The 23451-nt window shown below is 39.1% G+C and overlaps 1 protein-coding gene across 6 annotated transcripts in view; it reads right to left on the bottom strand.

Annotated features, from left to right (window-relative positions):
- TRPS1 (transcriptional repressor GATA binding 1) overlaps positions 1-23451 on the bottom strand; it is a 246893-nt gene that overhangs the window by 193703 nt on the left and 29739 nt on the right. For 3 of the 6 annotated variants that reach the window (XM_040979393.1, XM_040979394.1, XM_040979392.1), the window contains one exon: positions 5150-6066. In XM_040979393.1, the coding sequence (XP_040835327.1) occupies positions 5150-6064 (915 nt within the window). In that variant the 5' untranslated portion in view covers positions 6065-6066. Of the gene's footprint in view, positions 1-5149; positions 6398-9538; positions 9576-23451 lie in introns of those variants that run through there. The other 3 variants (XM_040979391.1, XM_040979390.1, XM_040979395.1) reach the window with 3 other exon arrangements.

Below are 23451 nucleotides of genomic sequence, written 5' to 3'. Positions count from 1 at the left end.
CCGCGCGGTGGCGCAAGTGGTTAAGGTCCTCGCCTTGCACGCCCGGGATCCCATATGGGCACCAGTTCTATCCCGGCAGCCCCGCTTCCCTTCCAGCTCCCTGCCTGTGGCCCAGGAAAGCAGTTGAGGACGGCCCAAAGCTTTGGGACCCTGCACCCGCGTGGGAGACCCGGAAGAGGCTCCTGGCTTCGGACCGGCATAGCATCGGCAGTTGCGCTCACTTGGGGAGTGAATCATTGGACGGAAGATCTTCCTCTCTGTCTCTCCTCTCTGTATACCCGCCTTTCCAATAAAAAAAATAATTAAAATAAATCTTTAAAAAAAAAATACACACAGCAAATTCTGCAAAATTTGGAATCATGAGGTGAGGAATTCAAGAGGTTTATGGTCTCAGCTTCTCAGAACTAGAGTCCACAAAGAAAATCAGAAAATGAAAGGGAACTATTCTCTCAACACAGTTCTCTGGGTGCACTACTGCTCTGTCTGGGCTTCGAACAGCTGCAAGTATGCTGTAATCACAATGACCCAAGAAATTAAAAAAAAAAAAATCCTACATAATCTGCTGACTTAATACGGTTAGCAAGCAGGCCATTTGAGAGATAAAACTTTTATTAACAGTTGAATGATGCTAAATTTGATTGGATTCACAGATAACCACCATGTTCTTGTAAACATTCTTCCTGGAGAGAAATACTGATATTCACAAAAATGACACATTGTTTAAATGCTAACAAATAAACCCCAAATCAAAGCAGTCCTGACCTTTATCATAACCACTCTAATGATATAAAACCAAACACAGAGTTTAACCGTCATGCAGGTAGAGGGATTCATTCAAATGGTCAAACCTCTCTGGTGGCTGCATTAGCCTCCTTGGCTATCTCCACTAACAAAAATAATTTGGTGAATACCAGAACGTTGCTTTGCTTTATGGTCTTGGGGTAAGCATGCGTTTTATTTTCCACACTGTATTACTTGTTAAAGAGACACAGTCCTGAAAACAACTGTGGATTCCTAGGCCAAACCCTGTCCTGTACAGAGAGTCTGAACTGATCCAAGTCTCCTTCACTGGTTTTTCTAAAATACAATTGTTCTCAACTCAGGAAAACTAAAGAGAATCTGCTAAGATCTGTAACTGCTGTTCTATTCTAGATCAAATGAAAACCCAAGAAAAAAAATAATCTTTCAAGGTGAAATTCATGACAAGTCAAAAAATCCCACAATGAGTTCAATGTTCCCTGAGTCTTTTTTTCCATCTCAAACTGCATGTAATCCCCTATTCCAACGAACACACTGGCTGGTACAGGTTAAGGATCCACAAGGATGCCAGTTACTAATTTTGGAAATGCACATGCAAAAGATGATTTTCTGTCACTAAAAGCTATTCTTCCATTTCTATCATGCATAATAAACCAACTATGATAAAACGTTTACAAAACAAAACAAAAAATGTAGTTCAACATGAGACACTCCCTGCTAAATCAATACTGTAATACTTTTTTAACCTTACAGGTTCATGAAGGGCCAAAATGAATTTAATGAGCAAAACAATCAAGGGTATCTCCTTGGAGTGCTGAATGATGTAGACTAGAGAAGGTTTCCCCCATATGGAAAGGCAACAGACACATCATAAGCATTTATAAACTCGGGATAGCATACACACTTTCCCGTGGGAAGCTCAACTTGACAGAACTCCTACTTTTACAACCTGATCTGAGGGCTAAGAGCTCCCCCATAAAGATGATGCAAACGCCCTAATGCACAGCACATTAAGCCCTAATGAAACAGCAAAGGCTGCGTTGTTAATGCAAGCCTCCATTCAGCGCTGGTTTAAATATAAGCATAATAAAGCAGATTAAAAAGAAAGAAGCTATAATTACTTTTTTAAGAACTCAATCTCTTGTCCTATTATTGGGTCTACCTATGAACCTCACAGGCTGAATACAGATAGTAAAAATCACATGAAGAGTTTGCCAATCATGCCAGATCCATTATTTTTTAAAAACATCAACAGAACAACTGATAAAGCAAACAGCAAAAATGAGATAGTGGGGGAACCAATCCAGGCTCCATAAATTATCTCTGATCCGACCATTATCTCTTCTTCTATTTTCATGGCAAAGCACCTTCTGATTTCAGGGGTAGGTATTCTAACCCTGTGCGGGGAGTATGTTCCAGTCGCATGGTGACCAGTTAAAGCAACCTCCATCATCCTGCTTGAAACTCTAGGTAATATGCAATACAAGGAAACACTGCTGTCTGGCACTACTTTTACAAAATTACAATCCTGTGAATAGGTTATTTGTGAATAGGTTATTTGTGATATATTTTATAAAGAAATAGTTATTATCAGTGCAAGTATTGCCAAATGTCAGTTTTCCCTCGAGCTATACACCAAATTATCTGATCGTAGAACTAGAAATTCTAGAAATTGTTTAAACTACTTCTTTTACCAAACTGTATATTCTGCATTTGCACTCAACTTAGTTCAAATTTTTTAAAACACTCATGTCAAACCAAAATGCAGATCAAAGCCACAGGGTTCTTTAAGTTCTTTACTTCTGGCTTCTGTTCCTTTTTTCTTGGCCTAAAATGTCATAAATCTATCATTAACCACCAACTGCTCTGAAAAGTAGAAAAAAAAAAAACTGAAGAAAGCAAAAAGACAAAACAAAAAGCTAGTTCAAATGAAAAAGATTAATGAATTGTTCATCTATTACTTCAATTAGGTCAAATTATAGCTCTATACAAGTAATTCTCGAAAGAGAATGTCTACAATAATCATATTTAATAACATGTTTTTTATCAGAAAACATATAAGCCATTCGAAGACTACCTATATTTCTGACAACACTGCATTAAAGAAATTCTACCATCAGCATTTTATCTCCACAGCTTTTAGTCTGCACATAGTTCAAGTATCAAGGAAAGAACCTCTGAAATGGCATTTCAACAACACCAATGTGTGGGTAAAAAGAGGAATTTCAGATATGCTTTTATTACATCAGGATGCTACCAACATCCTTGGCCATGCTTGTGCATCCATATGCGGCATATGCACACGGCACTCATGACTAGCGCTTCCCCTAAAAGTATATTCGGTGTTTTATTTTTTTCAAAAATCGAAGTTTCTTAGACTATGTTGAAATCGTATCACTCCTTCAAAACAATAGCTCATTTTTTCCAAAGATCGCTTTTTTCTATTTTTAGTAATATTATTTCTCCTTCCAAAAAAACCCCAATCTTAATAAGATTATCTCCCAGCATGCCATCTCCTACCACTTCTGTCTTCCTTCCTGTGCGTTTCCTGCAGCAGTTTCATAGACGGCCTCGTCTAGGATCAGCTGTTTTATTTCTAGTTCTATTGGTTCATCCGCAGAGAGCTCACACATCTGTTTTATTTCGAAAATCACTGCCCAGGAAAAGTGTTCTCTCCAAACATAAACTTTACTATAAATAACTAAGAGCCTAACAAATAACTGTTTGGGGGAAATGGAAGTGTGTTTAAAAAATCTGAATTCTTCCAAACTATAGGCCTTAGTAATCTTCATTTTAGAGCCTTCCTGACAGCCGAAATCAGCTTCCCTCAGAAGTCGTCCCCAGAGTGAACAAACAAACTCCTGCCGGAAATCCAGGTATTAACATCATATTACTTGCTAATTATAAAATACCGTTTCACATACTGACATTATTCACTTCCAACCCTTTTATCTAAAACACGTATTTGCTTTCCAATCACAGTTTGACAGCCGAGTGTATCTGACATAAGACAGTGAAATGATCTTTAATAAGACAGCAGTTCAAAGCCTGTAGCTTTCATGCATAATAACCATGTTGGCTTAATTTGCTGCACCACGGCAATAATTCTATTTGTGGAAATCCAAAAAGTGAGAGGAAATTTTCAGACAGCTTTACCAAGATGAAACTGGATTCTTATAGTTTTTCCTTCTATTCCCGACAGAGTGATAAGTTTATGTTCCAGACATTTACAGGACATAGGAATTGACCTACTGATGCTTCTTGTAAGTATTGAAAAAAATATGTCCACTGCCTGTTACTTACACCTTCTTTGCCAGTTCTTCTTAACAGACACTAGTTCAACAGAAAGGTCCAGGGCAAAGGCACTGGTGACAAAAATGACTGATTTTTGAAAGGGAGTCAGGAGCTTAAATTTGTATGAGATGACCTCACTATTCCTACAGTACTTCTCCTGGTCATTTCTAAAGAAAGCTAATCTTAAACCTAACATGCTCCAAAATCCCCCGGCCTAATAATATAATAAAAATCTACAGACTGTAGCAAAACGAATACATTTTCTCTCAAGCTGGCTATGACTTCTGACAATGCTAAAATTATATGAACGTATTTCCTTAGATTCGGTTCCATGTTGCATTCTTTTTGAAATGCTTACAGATTTTTTTTTTTTTTACATTTGATATATACCATAAACAACAAAAAAAAGGCTGAAAAGTAGATCAAAAAGGTATGCTGGCTTTAATAAAAATATAACCCTTAAATTACTGCTGTGTCCATAAATTGCCATTTTCCTTAAAAGCAGAAAGGAATGCTTTGTGGGCCTGCACCAAGGTCCTTCTGGTGTCCTTGGTACAATCACACTGACTTCATTTTCACCAATGTAAAATGCTTCTTCGATTTTTAGTTTGCGATCCTTTTGCCTTTTCAGGACTATGCGCCTGTAACTATCACCATAAGCCAAAGCTGCTGGAGCTGACCGTAAAAGCAAATCCTCCAGGAAAGATACTCAGTGAAGGAAAGGTTACAGCAAAAGTCTTACGATCTAAAATTAGAATGAGTCATGAATTACTCTCACGCACAACCATAAAGATTAGTGCCATTTTTGGAATACTGAGAAAACATGAAATTACCATGAAATGAAGCCTGAAATATGAAGCCTAGCTAATGCCATGAAAAGACTCCCCACACCAACAGAAATGTGGGGACTGCTCTCAAGATGAGAGGTTAAAGACAACTTTGAATTTAGATGGAACCGTGGCATGTGTCCATCCCTCGGGCTGGCTCTAGAAGGTTACCCAAGGGGTATTGTGCCCTTGGATTTATTATGCCCATAAGGACTCACATTCCAACACTAGCTACTTTTGCCAAACAGTTTGCAACACAAAGCACAAACCTGCACGTCATAGGTCCCATTGAGTAAAACAGGCCTTGAAGAGTTGATGTCCTGCAGCACACCGGAAAGCACAGAACGGTTGACCTTCTGGAAGTCTTTGGAATGGCTGAACTGCACCATGTTATGAAGGGCCAAGATTTTGCTGTCCAGCTCAGCATCCTGCCTGGTGCGGTTATGCAGTCCTAAGTGATACTTTCGGAAGTGCTTAATCAGATCTGTGGGGTCGTTGCCATAGTAACCATAGCCACAGATATTGCATTTAAAGTCCTGAAGCTCTGGAGACAGAGGTGCCGGATCTGGGTTATCATTCACCAGGAACTCAGTTTTGGATTTATTTAGTCTTACACCCCCATCTGAAGGCACTTGTGGGTTTTTTGAGGCCACTGGAACTGGGCTTACACCTTGGCAATTGGCTTGACCACTCTGCACTTGCCCTGTTTCCTCGGTAGCCTTTGGTGACATCTTGTGATCATCCTTTGTCTCCAATGAATCCCCGGATGGGGTGCAGGCCATGTCTGCAGGGTCATCTGCCTCTGCTCTTTGAGGAGACTTCAAGGGCTCACAGACTCCCCCAGCAGCCGGAGATGAGAAAGCCAACATATTTCTGTCTGTCACCTCATCGTGTGGGAAGGAGGGAAGACTCCCTCCCTTACTGGGGCTGTCATAATTGAAGCCAGCCTTCTCACTCTTCAAGTCCTTCTTGCTGCTAGAAGACGCATCTTGCACATGCAAGCCAGGCTCCTCCTGGTTGTTCAGCTCTGCAGCATCACTCTGATCCGTGGTTTCTGACATCTGACCTGCAGAAAATTCTTTGCTCTTCCCAGACACTTTGCTCTCTGTACCTAAAGGCTCGAGGCTCTGGCCCTCGCCTTCGCTAGTGACGTTTCTCAGAGGGGGGTTCTTTTTCCGGACCATATCTGTAAAGACACAGGCAAAAGGCAGAAGCACCATTAATTCAAAGTTACAGGGATGGGATCAACCTAGAATATTTTACTAATTCAATATCTGTGAGGTGTGCAATTTATTTGTTTTTAAGGTAAAATCAGTTTAAAAAATACCAAAAAAAAAAAGAACTTTCAGACTACAGCAAGCAATTTACACTTAGAATTTCATTTTGTCACAAAGAGCAGCCCATTCATTCTTTATAAATTGTTTTATGAATACTAAGAGTCTCATTATCATTAAGAGGCCCGTCTTTCCTGTTATTTATTCTTTTCTGTAGATTACATTTTTGTGCAATTTCTTTCTTCAGTTAGAGTTGGTGACATGTGTACATTTATATATTTACACACGATTATGTTACATATAATGTGTATACACATTCTGTTTACAGAATAGATTCTTGTTCAGTTTTTAAAAGTATATATATGTATATATATATTATGTGTTTATCTGAAATGCATATGTGCATGTAAATAACATAAATTGGAATTCCACATTGCTATACTATCAGACAAGGGTATAAATACAGGTTCAACCAGAATTTTCACGGTCAAAAACAAAGAAACAGCCGCGTTATAAACAGTGAAAACTGGCCCCAGAACCTTCTAGAAATGGAGGATGAGTAACATTTCAGCGTTGACCTTGCACATTTGAAGCCACATTTGAGGTTGGCATCATGGTGTCAGGTCAGGATTCCAGCTAGTATTAAGGGAAAATCTATAAACCTTACAATTCTCTACAGAATCTAACAAAAATCATGCAAAAGCCACCATCAGGAACACACACTCCAAAATGACTGACGTAAAATACAAAATGCAGGCTAAGGTCACTGCCATTTTTTAAAAGATTTATTTCTATTATAAAGATAGATATAGAGAGAGGAGGAGACACAGAGAGGAAGATCTTCTGTCCATTGATTCACTCCCCAAGTAGCCACAGTGGCCGGAGCTGAGCCGATCCAGTGCCAGGAGGCCAGAGACTCTTTTGAGACTCCCACATGGGTACAGGTTCCCAAGGCCTTGAGCCATCCTCTACTGCTTTCCCAGGCCACAATCAGGGAGCTGGATGGGAAATGGAATTAGAACCGGCACCCATATGGAATCGCAGAACATTCAAGGCAAGAATTTTTGCCATTAGGCTACCACACCGGGGTCTGGCCGTTGCCATCTTATAGCTTTAAATTTTAAAACTATGCCAGTTTTCTTCTCTGGGACTCACCTCTATACACTAGCAGGACTGTGCCTTTCAAGTTCATGGCATCAGTAACTAGGATCAAAATACTAATGCTGTGACAAATTCCTCTACAGGACTCTAAAGTGAGTCAGGACTCAAAGGATATAGAGAAATAAGAAAAAAATGTGTGTCATGTCAATGAACAAGCGCATTAACAAAGGACAGCTGAAGGCTGCATCCTGGGGCTGTGTCCCTTAGTCACTTAGCTGAGGCATCCAGCGCCATGCCAATCTAAGTCACCACCCGAAACATCTCTTGCAAAATTCCACCTGTGACTGTGCAGTAAAACAAGTCTTCTTTATGAGCCAACTGCGGCCTAAGGACCAATTTCAGAGAGCTAGGTATACCACGATTATCCAAAATGTGCTGAGAAAAGCTAAATTAATAACATGGTTTAGTTGTTTTTGTCTCTAATTTCTCTCGAGTGCTGAGGAGCCACACTGGCGCTGGACAGATGGGTGTACCCTACGCTGCTGAAAAGCTGGTCAAGCAAAAATGTTTATGGTGTGAATCATGGAACAAGGACAATGCACCAGTTATACAATCAGGAATCCTTCACAAGGTGGAAACCCACTCTGTCGATAATGTCAAAACGAAAACTGTACTTAAGAGAGTAAATGTTCTAATGCACCCATGATGGTATTCATCACATGTGCGTAGAATCTGCCTCCTCCTGCAACAACAACAGAAATTTCGCAGGATGAAAGACTGAAACTCCAGGGAAAGCCATGGAAACCAGACCCTGCGAAGCCTGACCCTCAATGGGAACAAGGCAAGAAACAGCTCACCCTAGAGTCGGTCCACCAGGAGCTAAAATTAACTAAACCAGGGAGCCAGCGTGAAAAAAGGGAAACATTGGTTAACCGTTGTGTTTTTCAATGTCTGCATCTAAGTGTCTTCTGAGTCCACATTCAAGTACTGAGAGACCTGCTGTTCCGTTTTCCCTTTTTTTTTCCAGAAGTGACTAAAGTAGCGTTGGGATTTTTTTTCACATTTGGAGGGCTGTATCCAACAAATGGGAAAAGACAAAGAAATAAAAGGAATAGTACGAAAGCTTAAGCAATTAAAAATTATCTGAAGTGTACATTAAGAAAAACATAGAGTTTTTACTAGGTTTACAGAAAAGGTTTCCAGGGTGCAAACCATCCAGTGTTTCAAAATGCAAACATGTGATGGCCTGGGATAGCACCATTTGCTTTTCCTTCCAGAATCTTCCTTCCCTCCCCCCCCCCCCATTTTAATGTAACTATCACAACTCAGTCTTTCCTTGTACAAACACTAAGACATTGTAACATTCTCTCCTTCCTGTGACTAAAAGCTAACAATGACTCAGCTGCATGAAATAAATAAGTTTACATATGAAAAAAGGCTAACAATTCACGCTCAAAAGAAGACAGTATGGAGAATCCGGGAAGAAATAATGCACAGTGGAGAGAAAATGTTGATCTATGGCCACATATTAATGACAAGCTAACTGAGAAACGGTAACAGGTTCATTATCAAGGGAACTAAAGCAGAATACTTAAAAGTTGAGTAGATTCAAATGCACTAATATTGAAAAAAACCAACTTACTTTTCAGAATAAAGAAAGGTTTTAGATCTTGCTTATTTACTGCTATCATGAAGAGACGGAATGGGTCACAGTTTAAAAACTACTCACCCAGCATCTTCAGTGCCTGGGAGAAAATATGACTTAATTACATTATCATCTCTGCAAATTTCAGTTCCTCTTCCACCCAGAAACAACTTTTAGAACGCCTATGACTCACTGACTCCTTATGCCGAATGAAGCCCTTAATAATATACATTGCAAAGAATGTTCAACTGCTAAAACTTCAAAGAAGTTTCAGAAAGGTCACTTGAGCTTTAATTTTTGTTATGGGGGCAGGGACATGTTCTTCTTAGTTGCTATTTAAAAAAAAAATCATTGTTAATTTAGTTGACTATACTTTGAAGTAGTTATAGAAAAAATAATTTTTTCTGGAATTATACCATCATAATTTTTCAGAGTGACATATTATGTAAATATAAGCACATTTGCAATACTTCTAAGTGGAAGAAACTCCTCTGGCAAGTCATAAGTTAGATACCATAAGACCATAGCCACCCTCAACTTATTATCTCTAAGACAAATAACAGATTGCATGATGTTTTGCTGTGTGCCAAGAACTTTTCCAGTTAACATTTTCACTTGAAAAAAATCAGATCACAGACTTGTAAAATCATACCCAGCATTGGCTTCACAAGGCATGTGGCTTTAGAGTGCTTTCTACAATTATTAACTCTATTAGTCAACTAGCAGGAGGCTAATGCAATTGTCTTAGACTCGGAAGACACGGAACACATTTGAGAGCTCATCTGTACATCTGTAAAACAAAGCAAAACACATATTTTTTTTTCCTTCCTACATAAGATAAACCTACTTGAATGGATGACACCTAAAATATATGATTCTGCCAGCACCACCATCAGCTGCTTGAAAAATGTCTCATAAGAAGCACGAGTAGACCTTGAGCAAAGATGCTCTCCCTCCCCTGGGCTTTCATAAACAGCAGAGGCAGCATGATGGAAAAGATTACAGCAAGGAGTCATTTTTGAACAGACCATGGCGTGGTGAAATCATATAACCTCTAAAACCCCTCAGTCTAATGACTATCAACACTCACCTACCCTGGACAGGGGGAAAAGATCTTCATTTGTAAAAGACTGACACACTAGCAATGGCTTTCCCATAGGGAGAATTTCCAAGCAAGTGAAATATATAATCACGTCAATGCATGAGTAACTCCATTTTAAACCTGATCATTCTTAGCAACACAGCAATATGCTTCAATTAAAAAAAAAAAAAGCGAAGGGGATGGGAAAGGGAAAGGAGAGGAGGGGAGGGAAGGGGCGGGGAGGGCAGGGAAGGTAAGGGATGGGAGAAACAAAAACAGCAGCAGACACCAGTGAAGGCAGAGAAGCTGCAGAGAGTGCCAGAAGTCACAGGACTAACAGGGGACCTAGGCCTGAAGTACCAGGTTCGGAATGGCTCACCAATGTCCTGTACCACAATCCAAACACTGGACCTTCAGGGCTAAAGCTGAGCCTATCCACAGTCACAACATCTTTCCCCTCACAAACATGTGAGTGCTCCTGCAACAGCCCTATAGCAGGACAGCTAAGATACCTAAACAGGTTAAAAAGAGATTTAGCCTACCCGAAATGCTCTGTTTGCATTCATTTCCATGGCTGAGATATGACATTCTAACTGTAGAGAAATCTTGCATTTCTCCTTCAAATTTACCAGGTTTCTTTCAAAATTAATATTTAAAGCTAAAGGTTCCTTACAAAAAAATTTAGCAATCAACTAAATGATAAAAAAGAAAACTATAAGTGAGTATACCTTTTCTATGTTATATTATAATTTTGAAAGATTTATATAGAAGGAATAATCGGCATTAGAAGTAAAATTATCCACTAATGATTCAGTTATATTTCATACATACAAATATAGGTATGTATATAAATACACAAACATATTTATGAAATATTCTTACTCCAAATATGCTGGCAGAAGATGACTACATAAATTACTCAACTGAGGAAATTACTAATTAGTGCAATCATTTAAGAAGGAAGCCGAGGAGGTAACTATCTGGCCCAATGGCCAAGACGCCAGTAGGAATGCCAGCATGCCACACTTAGTGCCCAGAATGAGTCCCACATACCTCCAGATTCCAGCCTCTTGCTAATTTGCCTCTGGCTCCACTGTGTTAGTCCCTGGTCCCCACACGGAAGACCCAAGTTGCAGTCTGTCTGGGAACCTGGCCGCACTGGCCCAACCCTGACTACTGGGGCATTTAGGGAGTGAATTAGCAGATGCAGGCTCGCTCACTCTAGCTTTCTCTCTGGTGTCATCCTTCCACCCGATGCAAATGAAAACTAAAATTTCTCTCCAGTAATGAGAAACTCCTTGAATGTACAATATTCTAATTTTATGTTCTTTATATTATCTTGGCCAAAAGCAAGTACAGTAAGAAGGAAGAGTGGTATGGAAATCATGTGCCTAGTTTCTGACTCAAATCAGCTGCTGAGGAGACGGCGTGTAAATCCCCTTCTCTCCACCTCTCTCATGGCCTGATGAGAGATTCAGAAAGCACTCTTCCCAGACTTTCTCCTGTCTCCGTCACTAGTTCATGGCTCTGGCTAACAGTGCTCCACTTTGACCTGACAAAGCCACTGCCCGCCCTCCTTGAAAGATGGCAAAACATTAAGCCAAAGAGACTGATGCCTAGCATTCGCTCAGCTATTCACTTCCAACAGCATCCATTTATTCAATAAACACACACGTTTAAACACACACAAACACACCTAACACGTACACACATGACATCCTCAAAGTTTTCATAGAAAATGTATATAAGGATAAAAAACTATGCTCAGGATTCAGTTTTTTGCACTAAACAAAACAATTTTGATTCCTGTAGCTACTGAAGTGCCCTTATATATTTTTGAGTGTGTGTGTGTATTTGAAAGAATACAAAATACACACACACACATACATGCATTTTGAGCAGAAAATTGGGGGGGGGGGCGGGGTAAGACTGTGTAATCTGCCTTCAGTCTTAAATCCTGCTGAGTATGATTTTTATTATAAGTAGTGGTACTTATTTTCATAATATACAGTACCAAATGACATTTTATTTTTATTTTTCCATATAATAAAACTTTCAAGTGTTTGGTATCAAAGCTTCACCCAAAAACAGAAATGGCACAATGTTCTGCTCTTTAATAAACATATTTTTTTCCTTTCTTGCTTCTATCACTGGCTCAGGAGTACTGAGTTATTAATTACACATTTCATGTAGTTTTCATAAAGAAATTACAGAACAAAGGGAAAAAGGAGCATCATGTTTCTTTTGACCAAAAGTCCCCCACAAAGAATTTAAAGAATTAAGCAAGTGATAGCGAAATAAAAAGAAGGTCAAGTCTTGGGCCTATAGCAAGTTAGATAGTTTCCATATGAATAACATATAAAGTTCAATTTTGAAACAACATGTGTGTTCACTCATTGGTTTGGGGGGAAAAAAAACACTTGAGTTCTGTCTACCCCATATATACAGATCAAAATCAGACTGCTTAAGTGAACTATAAAATGCAATAGAACATTGTTTATCTAATTCACAAGCCCAAGAATTACTGAAGGAGTTTAAACGTTTTCTATTTCTTTAGATTCCAGGGCAACATATCAATGGCAGATTCTGCCTTTAGTAAACTGCTTCAAACTTCATAAACCCCATGTCAGAGCTGGCTCTTCGCTATCTGTGTCTATTTAATGTGCTCTGTCTAAAATGACTGGTTTTGAACTTTTTGAGGTAGTTTTGCATGTGTGAAATCCTGAGACTCAAATGTCATCACTTTCAAACAACTCCCATCAAATAAACTGATTCATTTACAGCAGATTAATCCAAAACGATCATTTCTAATAATGTACGCTTGAGAACACAAAGCCGGTTAAGAGTCACTGGGACCGTAGAGCCTACCCAAACCTCCCTGAGGTACAAGACATACTGTGTAGGTATCTTGTTGCAAAGAGTTTCGATGCCAGCTCAAACACCTTTTATTGGGCTTTTATTTCATCATACTATGTAGCTTATAAAGACCTCATTTCAAGTGTGCTAGTTGGGTGAACGGAGACAAAAAGTAAACAATAATACCATAGTCTTCAAAATGTGTCTTCATCTATCCATATATATACTAGTAAAGGATTTCGTGAACCAATTTACTTTTACAGGAAGACTATCAAACTTTTGTTTCCCTGTCAAAGACTAGTTAAGAAGTCTAAATGACACTGCACAATATATCCAGAGGAAAAGATGAAGTTTACATCGATTTCACCAGTTGGAATAACTCCAATAGAGCCGTCTATATCACAGCATATCAAAAGGAAAGGGAAATTGTGTTTCACTTCATACCTACTGGGACACAAACAAATGTATTGAAAACACTCCTCTGAGTAAGCTCGTAACTTCATTAAGTAAATTAAGAAACCCTATCAATCACATATAGTTTTCCCTTTCATTATCCTTTCAAAGAATAAGATTAAATATCTAGAGTGAATAATAACTGTTGATTCGGACAGGCTAATGTGACATCTGCATACGGGCCAGGCTCAACTTCATCCCTCATTTTACTAGGGTATTTTAACAGGTCCTTGAGCAAAGAGTCAAACACAGCACTTAAAAAGAGTAGTTCAAAGCAAAGTCTAAATTCTTGTATCTTGCTGATTATGATATGATTTGACATTTCACTGTTTGTTTAATATTAGGTTCCCACAGAAAACGAAAATAAATGCTGTGCTTTGTAGGAATACTTTTAAATTTTTAATAGTATTTGCTCAAAAAAAAAAGCTTTTGCATTAAAGGTAGTTTGATGCACATATGCTGATGTTGTTTTTGTCAATTTTCCAATCTGTTATGCAACAGAAAAAAAAATTCCACTGATCATCTCCGTCCACCAGTAACCGGCTCAGAGCTGTCTCAGTTCCCCCATAAGAAATCTACGGCCATCAGTGATGATGACCCGGCAAACTGACGAGCATACACGGCAAGTGAATCTAAAGGACGCACGACATGAAGACAGCAACTTTATTAAATGTGCTCCCTATAGCCACTGCACCAGCCTTCCAAGTGCAGCATGCAAGAAGCTTCTTTAGTTTTGGTTTTTAATAATAGTGCCAAAATGAATTCAAGATTAAAAGACACATTGGCAACTTACGTTGATAATGCACTGTATATTTGTGTCTCATACTCTATCAATAAACATAGATACAGAAATGACTTCATCTTGGAGTAAGAAGTACATATATTTGTTTATCTATAATCTATATATATATATATGTACTGATATAAATAGATAAGGACATAGAAAAACATGTATGTACTTCTCAGTCCAAAATGAAGGAAGGAAGGAAGTATGTTCCATCATATGGGACACTTAGAAGTAACTCACAAACCACAGCATTTATTCCCACCATAGCACAGGAAGCTGTTGAAAATGCTGGCAGCCACAGGTGGACCAATGGCCCAGGGAGCAAATCACGGATGTATTCAACAGTTAAGGCAAAACTTCACGAGGAACTAGACAATGTACTCATGCAACAATAAGGACTTTCATGGATCATTTCAGGCGTTTGTATTTTTAAAGTACATGGGATAATAGCTAGCAGTGACAGACATATTTCACACTGTGAAACACACATTAGTGATGCAAAATTTGGTTCAACCATCCTATTTAATGCTAACTGCTTTGTTCAACGCATTTGGCATCATTCTTCCTTTTGATTAAAAACAAACTATATGCGCATAAAGGAGTCATTTTTCTCTTGGATACTCTAAAATTTCTTTTTCGTACACTAACCTTCCCCCTCAGAAAAGCTGATCTTTGGGGAAAAAAAAAAGTCTGTACTAGAAAGCAATCTCTGACAAAACGATAGTAAGTCACTTTTTTCTGTCTTCTACAAGAAGTTTTATGGGATTTTTTTTTGGGGGGGGGGTAAGGGGAACAGTACAAACAGATTGTTTAGTTTTTGGTAAATATTAGGCTCAGAAAGCTTCAGGTGTAAGAACCTTCTTGAAACAACTGTTATTTCAGAACGTTCTGCCTAAGACCGCTGCAAGTTCAGCTCATCTCTGAGGTTTTAGTATGGTAACTGTTTATCACAGATGACAAGAAATTTGAAAATTTTTTTTCTTGGTACTTCCCATCATGTTAGCATCTAAACAAGAAATGAAAGGAGGTTCCTTGATCAAATTAAATTCAGTAGCAATCATTTCCTTCATATTCCTCAAGAAGACCCACAATGTACAATAGCAACTACAAATCCAAATAGTCCTAGCAGCTAGACACAGTGAAATCTGTTCAATTTGGATTTGAACTTCATGTTTCATTCCATTTTGTGTCATATAATGATACTTACCCGACAAGACTAACGTGCCACTGGAAAAAAGGAGGATGCAAAGACAGTAAAGTTCAGGAAGAAAGAATCAAAGGTACCAGCATTGCACTGAGGGATGTAAACCACACATGGTGACACTCAGAAGTTCTCCCCCGCTTACAGATACCAGTACCTGAGAGACTGTTTCTAGTCCGCATGGTTCTCCCCTACTATAAATCCCAATCCTTCCAACTGTGTCCAGTATCTGTCCCAACAATCACATGTGCAGTAACACAGGACAGAACAAAGCTTGGGACCACATCAGTGAGCACCAGCCTGGCTTTCCTCCCTCTGTTACTGCTTGCCTTTGAATCACAGTATCTGACCTTTCCAGTTCACGCTACTGAGGAAAGCAGAAAAAAAGGACAACATGTGAACATACAGTGGACTGTGTATCCCACCCTTGCAGACCCCAGCCCAATGCCACAGCTTTATAGGCTTAGAGATTTTGTGCTAGAGGTTGTTCACTCTCTTTGCGCCTCCGCCTCTCTCTTCAACCTACAGTTAAAACAAATGGAAGGGAATAAGGAGGAAGAGGGAAAGGCAAAGAGAGAGAAAGAGAGAGAGGAGGGCAGGGGACAAAGATGAGAGAAACAGCCCAGCTTCACAGAAAACTACACCTAAAATAGGGAATTAATTTAATTAAAGTCCAGCTCTGAGAGGCTGACTAGATAAAGGTCCTGCTTTATGCACATCCACATGAGCAAAAGGCTAGTGATTTGATACAAATGAGGGTATTTCAAAATGTTGGAAAATCGAGTTTTAAAAGAAGTTCCTTTGTACATAACAATCTTGAAATCCCTGTAAACAATGTATTCACAAAGCTCACAAAAAGAATACACAGAAAAAAGTATGCATGCTTCTCACTTTTTTGCATCAAACTAAACAGTTTTTTAAAAATACTTATTCATTTTAAAGGCAGAGTCACAGAGAGAGGAAAAAAGCAACGGGAAAGCTTCATCTGATGATTCACCCTCCAGTGGGCCCCAGAGGCTAAGACTAAGTTAGGATGGAACCAGGAGCCTAATCACGTCTTCCCACTTGGGAACAAGAACCCAAGCACTTGAGCTGTGACCTACTGCTTTTCCAAATGCATGAGAAGGGAGCTGCATCAGAAAAGGAGCAGCCAGGATTTGAACTAATGTTCATATAGCATACCAGTGTTGTAGGCAGTAAACCCCCTGCACCACAACAGTGGTTAAACATCTTTTTTATTTTCCACAAAATTACTAGGTACCCTTGTTTATGTAGTCTGCAGAATTCATTGAGACAGATGTTGGTTCATCCATTAAATATTTTCCATATGTAATCTAGTCAATCTCTACACTCACACTGATTATAAACTTTACAAATCTACCTAAATACATACACAGACATGTTTCAAAACGATTTTTGCCACCTGCACTCCAACTAATCATTCTTTTTCTCCATTAGGCATGCCATGAATAACTATCATTAAAAAGACAAGAAATACATAACACATAATGTACTTTATCAGCATACATATATAATAATATATGCCAAAATCAGGTGTTTCATAAATTGATCTTAAATGAATGTTCAAAGAAATCAAAGTCATAACAAAGGCAGACCCCTGTCCCCCCGAGAGAAGACAGACACGGTCCTTCCATCCTTCTGTCTGTCTTCTGGTTTACTCCTGAAATGCCTACAGCACGCAGAGTAGGACCAGGCTAAAGCCAGGAAGCTGGCACTCAATCCAGGTCTCCCACATGGGGGTCAAGAACCCAAACACGTGAGCCATTAGCAGGAACACATTAGCAAAAAGCTGTATGGAAATCAAAGAAACCATGATTTTAGCAGGAAGTTGTATGGAAAGCTCTGCCTGACATACAGATACAGGCGGCAGGCATCCTACGTGGTGAGCAAACCATTTCTTATTCACAACCACAATTGAAGATGCTGATGTGTGTTCTGAATTTACAGTTAGTAACTACAGTGTACGATGTTACTAATAACTATGAGCCAGTCACTCTCAAAACAGTGTCATCTCACTTGATTTTAAGTTGTGTGACCAACTCTTGGAGTGATGTACTATTATCTTCCACACTTTATAGATACTGCACAAAAACCTGGGGTTAAATCAGGAATCAGGAACTCCCATATGGATCTCCCACATGCACATGGGTGGCAGGGGCCCAAGCACTCAGGCCATTTTCTCTTGTTTTCTCGGGCACATCAGAAGGACCCAAACTGGAACTCATATGGGATGCCAGCATCACGGGGCAAGTTTAACCCACTATACCACAACACTTGTCCATAGATTTAAGAAAATAATAAACAAATAAACGTTTAGGGGTGCATGTTTTGATGTAGCTTGCTAAACCACCATTTGAGATATATACAACCATATCAAAGTACCAGGTTAAGTCTGAGCCATCTTCTTCTCTAGCTCCCTGTTAATGTGACAGGAAGGTGACAGACAATGGCTTGTATGTGAGCGACTCTCACGCCTGGGATTTTGCATGCACAGCATCAGGTACAAAGGTATAGACATTTCTAATGTGAAAGAGTGCAAGTAAGGTTCAAAACCACCAAGCAAAATGAATGGGAAGTGTCAGCAGGCAAGGCATGATTGATTCTTGGGGAATAAGTAATTAATTCAGGAAAACATGGGGTCTACAGAGTACTGGAATACTGTATTTCTTCATGGGAAGATAATTAAATAGTTTTACTTTTTCTGTAATAATTCACTAAGCCAGACTTACGATTCACACATTTTTTTGCTACAGAACGTGTGTGCACACGTGCGCAGTTCTCCTTTTACAGAGTGGCTGTTCTTCAGACAACAAGCAATAATGTTCTGGGAAGCTTCCAGCTGCCATACTCTGATGGGCAAACCAAGTATCCAATGGAACCGCAAGGGTCCATGGCACCCCCATGGCAAAGAACCATGGGTGTGCCAAAACAGAAGATAGCTGATTAAAGGAAGGAAAGTAAAGAAAAAGTTAAAAGAGAAGCAAATATAATGCTCTCAACAACAGAGATCTAAAAGATTTGAAAAGTGACAAGAGAGGCAGAAAGAAGCAGAAAGCAGCAGATACCCTAAAAAAGAGAGACACTATTCAGAGACAAGAGACCCGAAGGGGGCAGAGCTCTGCATTCTGTGGGCAGAAGGTGCATGGCAGGAAGGGGCCGTGCACAGCCATCCATCAGCAGTTATTAACACAGTATCATGGGACTGTGCGGCACTAATTAATAACAGAGACAAAACATGCAGAAGTGGAAGAGAATGATTCGTTGAACATCTATTAACTACCAGCCATTTGCTTATTGGCCCACAAATTTCCCCATTTAGTCCCCCAGCAAAAGCCTCCAAGTTATCTATTAGTCTTATTTTACAAAAGAGAAAACTGAAGCTAAAAGGACATCATCTGCTTACCTTATAAGACTGGACAAAATAAATGAAAAACAGCCAATGCAACAGTATACTGTAGTCTTTTCAGAAAATTCACATATCCAAATCCTGTATACTCCTAGGAGGCTGAATACATGCTGTATTAAATGACATGGGTCAGCTCCTGACCCATATGAGGCAGTTGCTGGAAATCTACATAATATGGTAGACAGAGCAGTCCATTGCACAACCAATCAAATAATGAATGGTGGTGGCTAATCTTGCATGGAAAACATAGGTTAGCAGGTAAAACTTTATCAACTTTAAACTTTCCAACTGGCTAATATATTCTGAATATTGTGACTCCTGTTATCAAATGGCTTCAAATGTCCACTAAACTGCTCAAAAAAGAATGAAGCAGCATGTGAGATTCACATGGAAACTTGAAAACTTTAGCCTAATGTAATTCTTATAACACTAATTCTTATAACACTGAGAATTTGTTGTGTACATGCAACTGGACAGAGAATACAAGCATTTTTTGTTTGTTTTTTTGCACAAAATTTGCTGCCATTTGCATAAGGGAACTTCAAAATCTGCAGAATCAGGATTTTCAGGGCACACCCCAATGAAATCCATGCACAATTTCTTTATAATATACATTGACCACTAACTTTTCTTTGAAGACTCGTTGTACAACATAATAATTTCACATAGTTGACTCCATGGAGCGCCTCAAAAAGAACACACTGTCCAAGAATACAATCACTGCAACAGCAGGAGAGCCTTCAGCTGAAGCTAAATCAAGAACAGTTGACTGAGCCTGTGTCAATGTCTCAGGCAGTACAGGAGTCACAGTGTTAATAATGTATATCTCACTGACAAAAGCAGGAAGCTCACACACAGAAAAGATACCTGTAAAGGGAACAATCCAATGCCTAGAAGGGATTAATACTAACCACCTCTACTATTCTTTTGAATGTCTTGCCTAAACATTTCATAACAACGTTTTATCTGGTTATTTTAAAACTAGATGCCTTAGACTTCATCTAAACAAATTGCATGAGTATCTGGTAATATTACCATTCTCTTCTTCTCTTCTATTTACAATGTTATTCAGAAACCAAAATACTTGTACCAAAATTGTCTCATGAAAGAATCGTTGTATTGAGAGAGCAGCAGATTGTAACTTTAATCTTGTTATAACCATTTAAAAAAAATGCGATTCAACCCCACAATATGGTCCAAACAAGCTAAACGATTCAGGAAACACTGAATGGTTGGACTTCACTGTGTAAATGGTGGGGGAGGAAAAAAAAGAACTTGGAATACCCTGCATGGTGCAAACAAGTTAGAGGACAGCACAATTCAAGAATATCTTCTGATCGTCAAGAACCCCGAGTGACGCACGACTAGTTCATTCTTTGTTTAAATATCTTGACTCAGCCATAAGCTGATCCTGTCACTGGCCCCACCCTTCATCCATCTGTATAACCTTCACTTCACTGAGGTCAGCAGGTTCATCCGATGCTCGTTTTCAAGTAAAAAAATTCTGAGACCCGCTTGCTTAGGGAATCAATTGAAACTTATTCACATATTTGCCCTGATGCTTCCAAATACACCACATATCATTCAATCCTATGTTTTACGCATATGTAAGGAACCTGGCTGTAGCTCCTTATCACACAGCACTGGCATCATATGTATTCATTCAACAAGGCCTTGAGAGGCTAAGTAGCCAACACTGAGTAATGTGCTGAGAACACACAGTGAATATGGATTTGAAACCTGCCTTCAGGAAGCTTTCATTCTGGCTAGAGAAAAGAAAAAAAAATGAACAGGGGGAGGAGGAACTTGGCCCAGAAACCATGATGCTGTTGAGCACACCTGTGGCTCACATCAAAGCGAGGCTCAATTTCAGGTTCTGGTTCCTGGATTTAGGTGATGTGGACCTCGGGAAGTGGGGCATGGTCTCTCTAACGGGACTTCTGCCAGCCACATAGGAGAACTGTGCTGACCTCACAGCTCTCAGCTTTGGTCTGCTCAGGACTGCTTGCTGCATGCATACGGGCTGTAAACCAGTGGGAGGTTTCTCTGTTTCTCTTCATTTCAAATGATTATGTAAAACAAAAAAAAATTTTTTTCAATGGTAGGGCATGGGATACTTGATCTCAGTTCCACTTAATAAGAACAGGCTTGAAGGTGGGAGGCAGGCAGTAACTATGACTTGAAGAACAGTACAAGCTGATCAGGTAAAGGGAGAACTGAAAGATTAAGGGCAGAAAAAAATAGCAGATGGAAAATCCCAGATCAAGAGACAATGTGGCTTCTTAAGGGAACTGAGAGATTCAGTGGTCTTAACAATTTCATTGGGGGTTTGGTTACAATTCTGTGAAAGAAAAGGTTAAAGCCTAAATTCTGTAGAAAACATCATTAACCTTGAAAATATTAGAAAATGCATATATCAAATATGTGACAAACCTTCACATGAGGTCATCATGTGAAGTGTTCACTACTGGAATAAGGACAGGATTCTTACATTATTGTCATGGGAAAGTGTTCAAATGCGGAAAATTTAAAATAATGCATCTTATCTTGACACAATTTTTAACTGTCTGACAAGAAAGACATTGGTGATGCAAACAGTCCTACAGCTTGTCACAGGAGATTGAATAACAGAAATAACCTTGAACACGCAATGATCATTCTTCTATATTATATAACAATATATGTGTGCATACAAGTAATTCAATTACTCCCTGAAGCTGCAAAGCAGAAAACGCCACATTTAATTCACAGTCAGGTATCTGTTTACTTAGAATGAAGAAGTATTAATGGTTAAATAAAACACTTTTCCCTATCAGGTTGGAAAATACAAAAGCAAAACGGTACCAAATGTCATAAATGCACTCCACTTACAAGCAAGGGTATTTCATACTTCTAGAATTTCCAGTCAATTGATGTGTTTATACACTATGTGTTTTTTGAGCATAAACTATCTTTAAATTCTAAAATAATCATTTCTAAAAAGCTAGCAAGCTACTGCTGTCAAGGCATACACAGTAAACATCTCAGATACAAGAAACATGATTTAGCACCAAAATATGCAATGTAAACACCATAGTAACCATAGTAAACACAAAATATTTTCTATTCTTTCTTTATTATTCTCTCTACTACTACTTTTGTTCATAATCAATAGTAAAACATGCCCGCAACAATAAAACCACTAATAGAGGCAGCAAGGGTCACCCTGAAGAAAACATAAGAATTACACCAGCTATAACGGAAGGAAAGGCAATTGTAACAAAGAACAGTAAGAGAAGCAAGAGACCTCTACCCAACAGAGCAAGAATCTGGGTCTAAAACCAATGCTTCACTTGGAAGATGTGCTGCAATGATACTGAGCAGAATCTCCAGTGTCAGTTGATGAAGCTGGACTATTTCTAGAAAACAGGAACCCACCTGAAGTTCCTAAATAGGAGAACTCAAAAAGAGAAACTGGAGTTGATGTGATGTAGACACGTACAAAGAGAATGGTCAACACTGATGAAAGTCCAGGCACTTCAAAACAGGTAACACTGGTAACACTGGTCATAAAAGAAGGGGAACGAGAACCTCGGCTAGCTGTGGGTTCAGATAAAAAGATGAGCTTCCTGGTACACCTTTGTGAGACACTAATGATACTGCATTATCTGACATTGTGGCTAAATGAGATTTGTGTCTATTGCTATTCCATTGTTGTGTTTCATTACTTTATTCCTGCCTGGATAACGCTCTCATGCTCTAGGAAAATAAGGTGCAGCTCAATACAGTTGCTGGGCATACCTATCGACATTACTGAAGTTTACTGAGTAGGCTCAATGACGCTAATTAAAAACACAAACACAAAATAACTCAACTGAATAACTTAGCCACTTGACACCCATCTGTCTCCTTCTGTTGCCTGCAGGACCATACCCAGTGTTTCATCCCAGCCCTATTATTCTGAACCCATTTTAATTCTTAACTACTTAGGCCTTCAGCATTGTATAAAGTTTTCCAAGATAACTGAAAAGTTTTCCAAGATAACACACCAGGCCTTGTAAATCACATATAGATCTGTGTAGTTCTAGTAGTGAGAGTGATGGCCAGGAATCTCTCCCCCAGCACATCTCTCTATTTCAAGTCAGATCTACAATTCAAGGAGGCTTGGCAGACCTTAGCTGGAGGAATTAAATGTTCATCTAAAATTCCATTCTACACCAACACGTCCTGGTAACTCAAATCTTCTATTTGTTTCCAATCAAATTGTTTTCAGATAGGTTACTTTGAGGCAGAGATGAGTTATTCGCTATGCACGCTATAACCTCTCTAAGATCTACAGCACACAATCCCAGCACATGTGTACGCTCAGTACAACAAGCTGCCTTGTGAGGTCTTGTTAAGCTCATAAATAGCTCTAAGCATACGTCACCACAGACCTGTAGGCCAAAAAAAAAAAATGTACAACACTCTCAACTTGAAATTCTAGGCCTCACAAGACAAGTGTCAGCAGAGATTTCCTATACTTCTAAAAGAAAATATCAAAACTGCCCTTTTCTTGGGTTGGACAGGATAACACACATACCCTCCACACACACACACACACACACACACACACACACACACACACACACACACACACAGCAAGCCCATAGACGCAAATGACTGTGCAAGCAAATTAGCCAAAATCAATAGATATCTGGGCCTTCTTTAATTGTAATGATTTCTTCATTCTTAAAATAATATGACTAACTTGCCTACTTCTCACAG

Source organism: Ochotona curzoniae, unplaced genomic scaffold, assembly GCF_017591425.1.
Source record: "Ochotona curzoniae isolate NIBS_2020 unplaced genomic scaffold, NIBS_Ocur_1.0 contig_3190, whole genome shotgun sequence".
In the NCBI taxonomy this organism is placed as follows: Eukaryota; Metazoa; Chordata; class Mammalia; order Lagomorpha; family Ochotonidae; genus Ochotona; species Ochotona curzoniae.
This window is presented reverse-complemented; position numbering and strand designations above follow the sequence as displayed.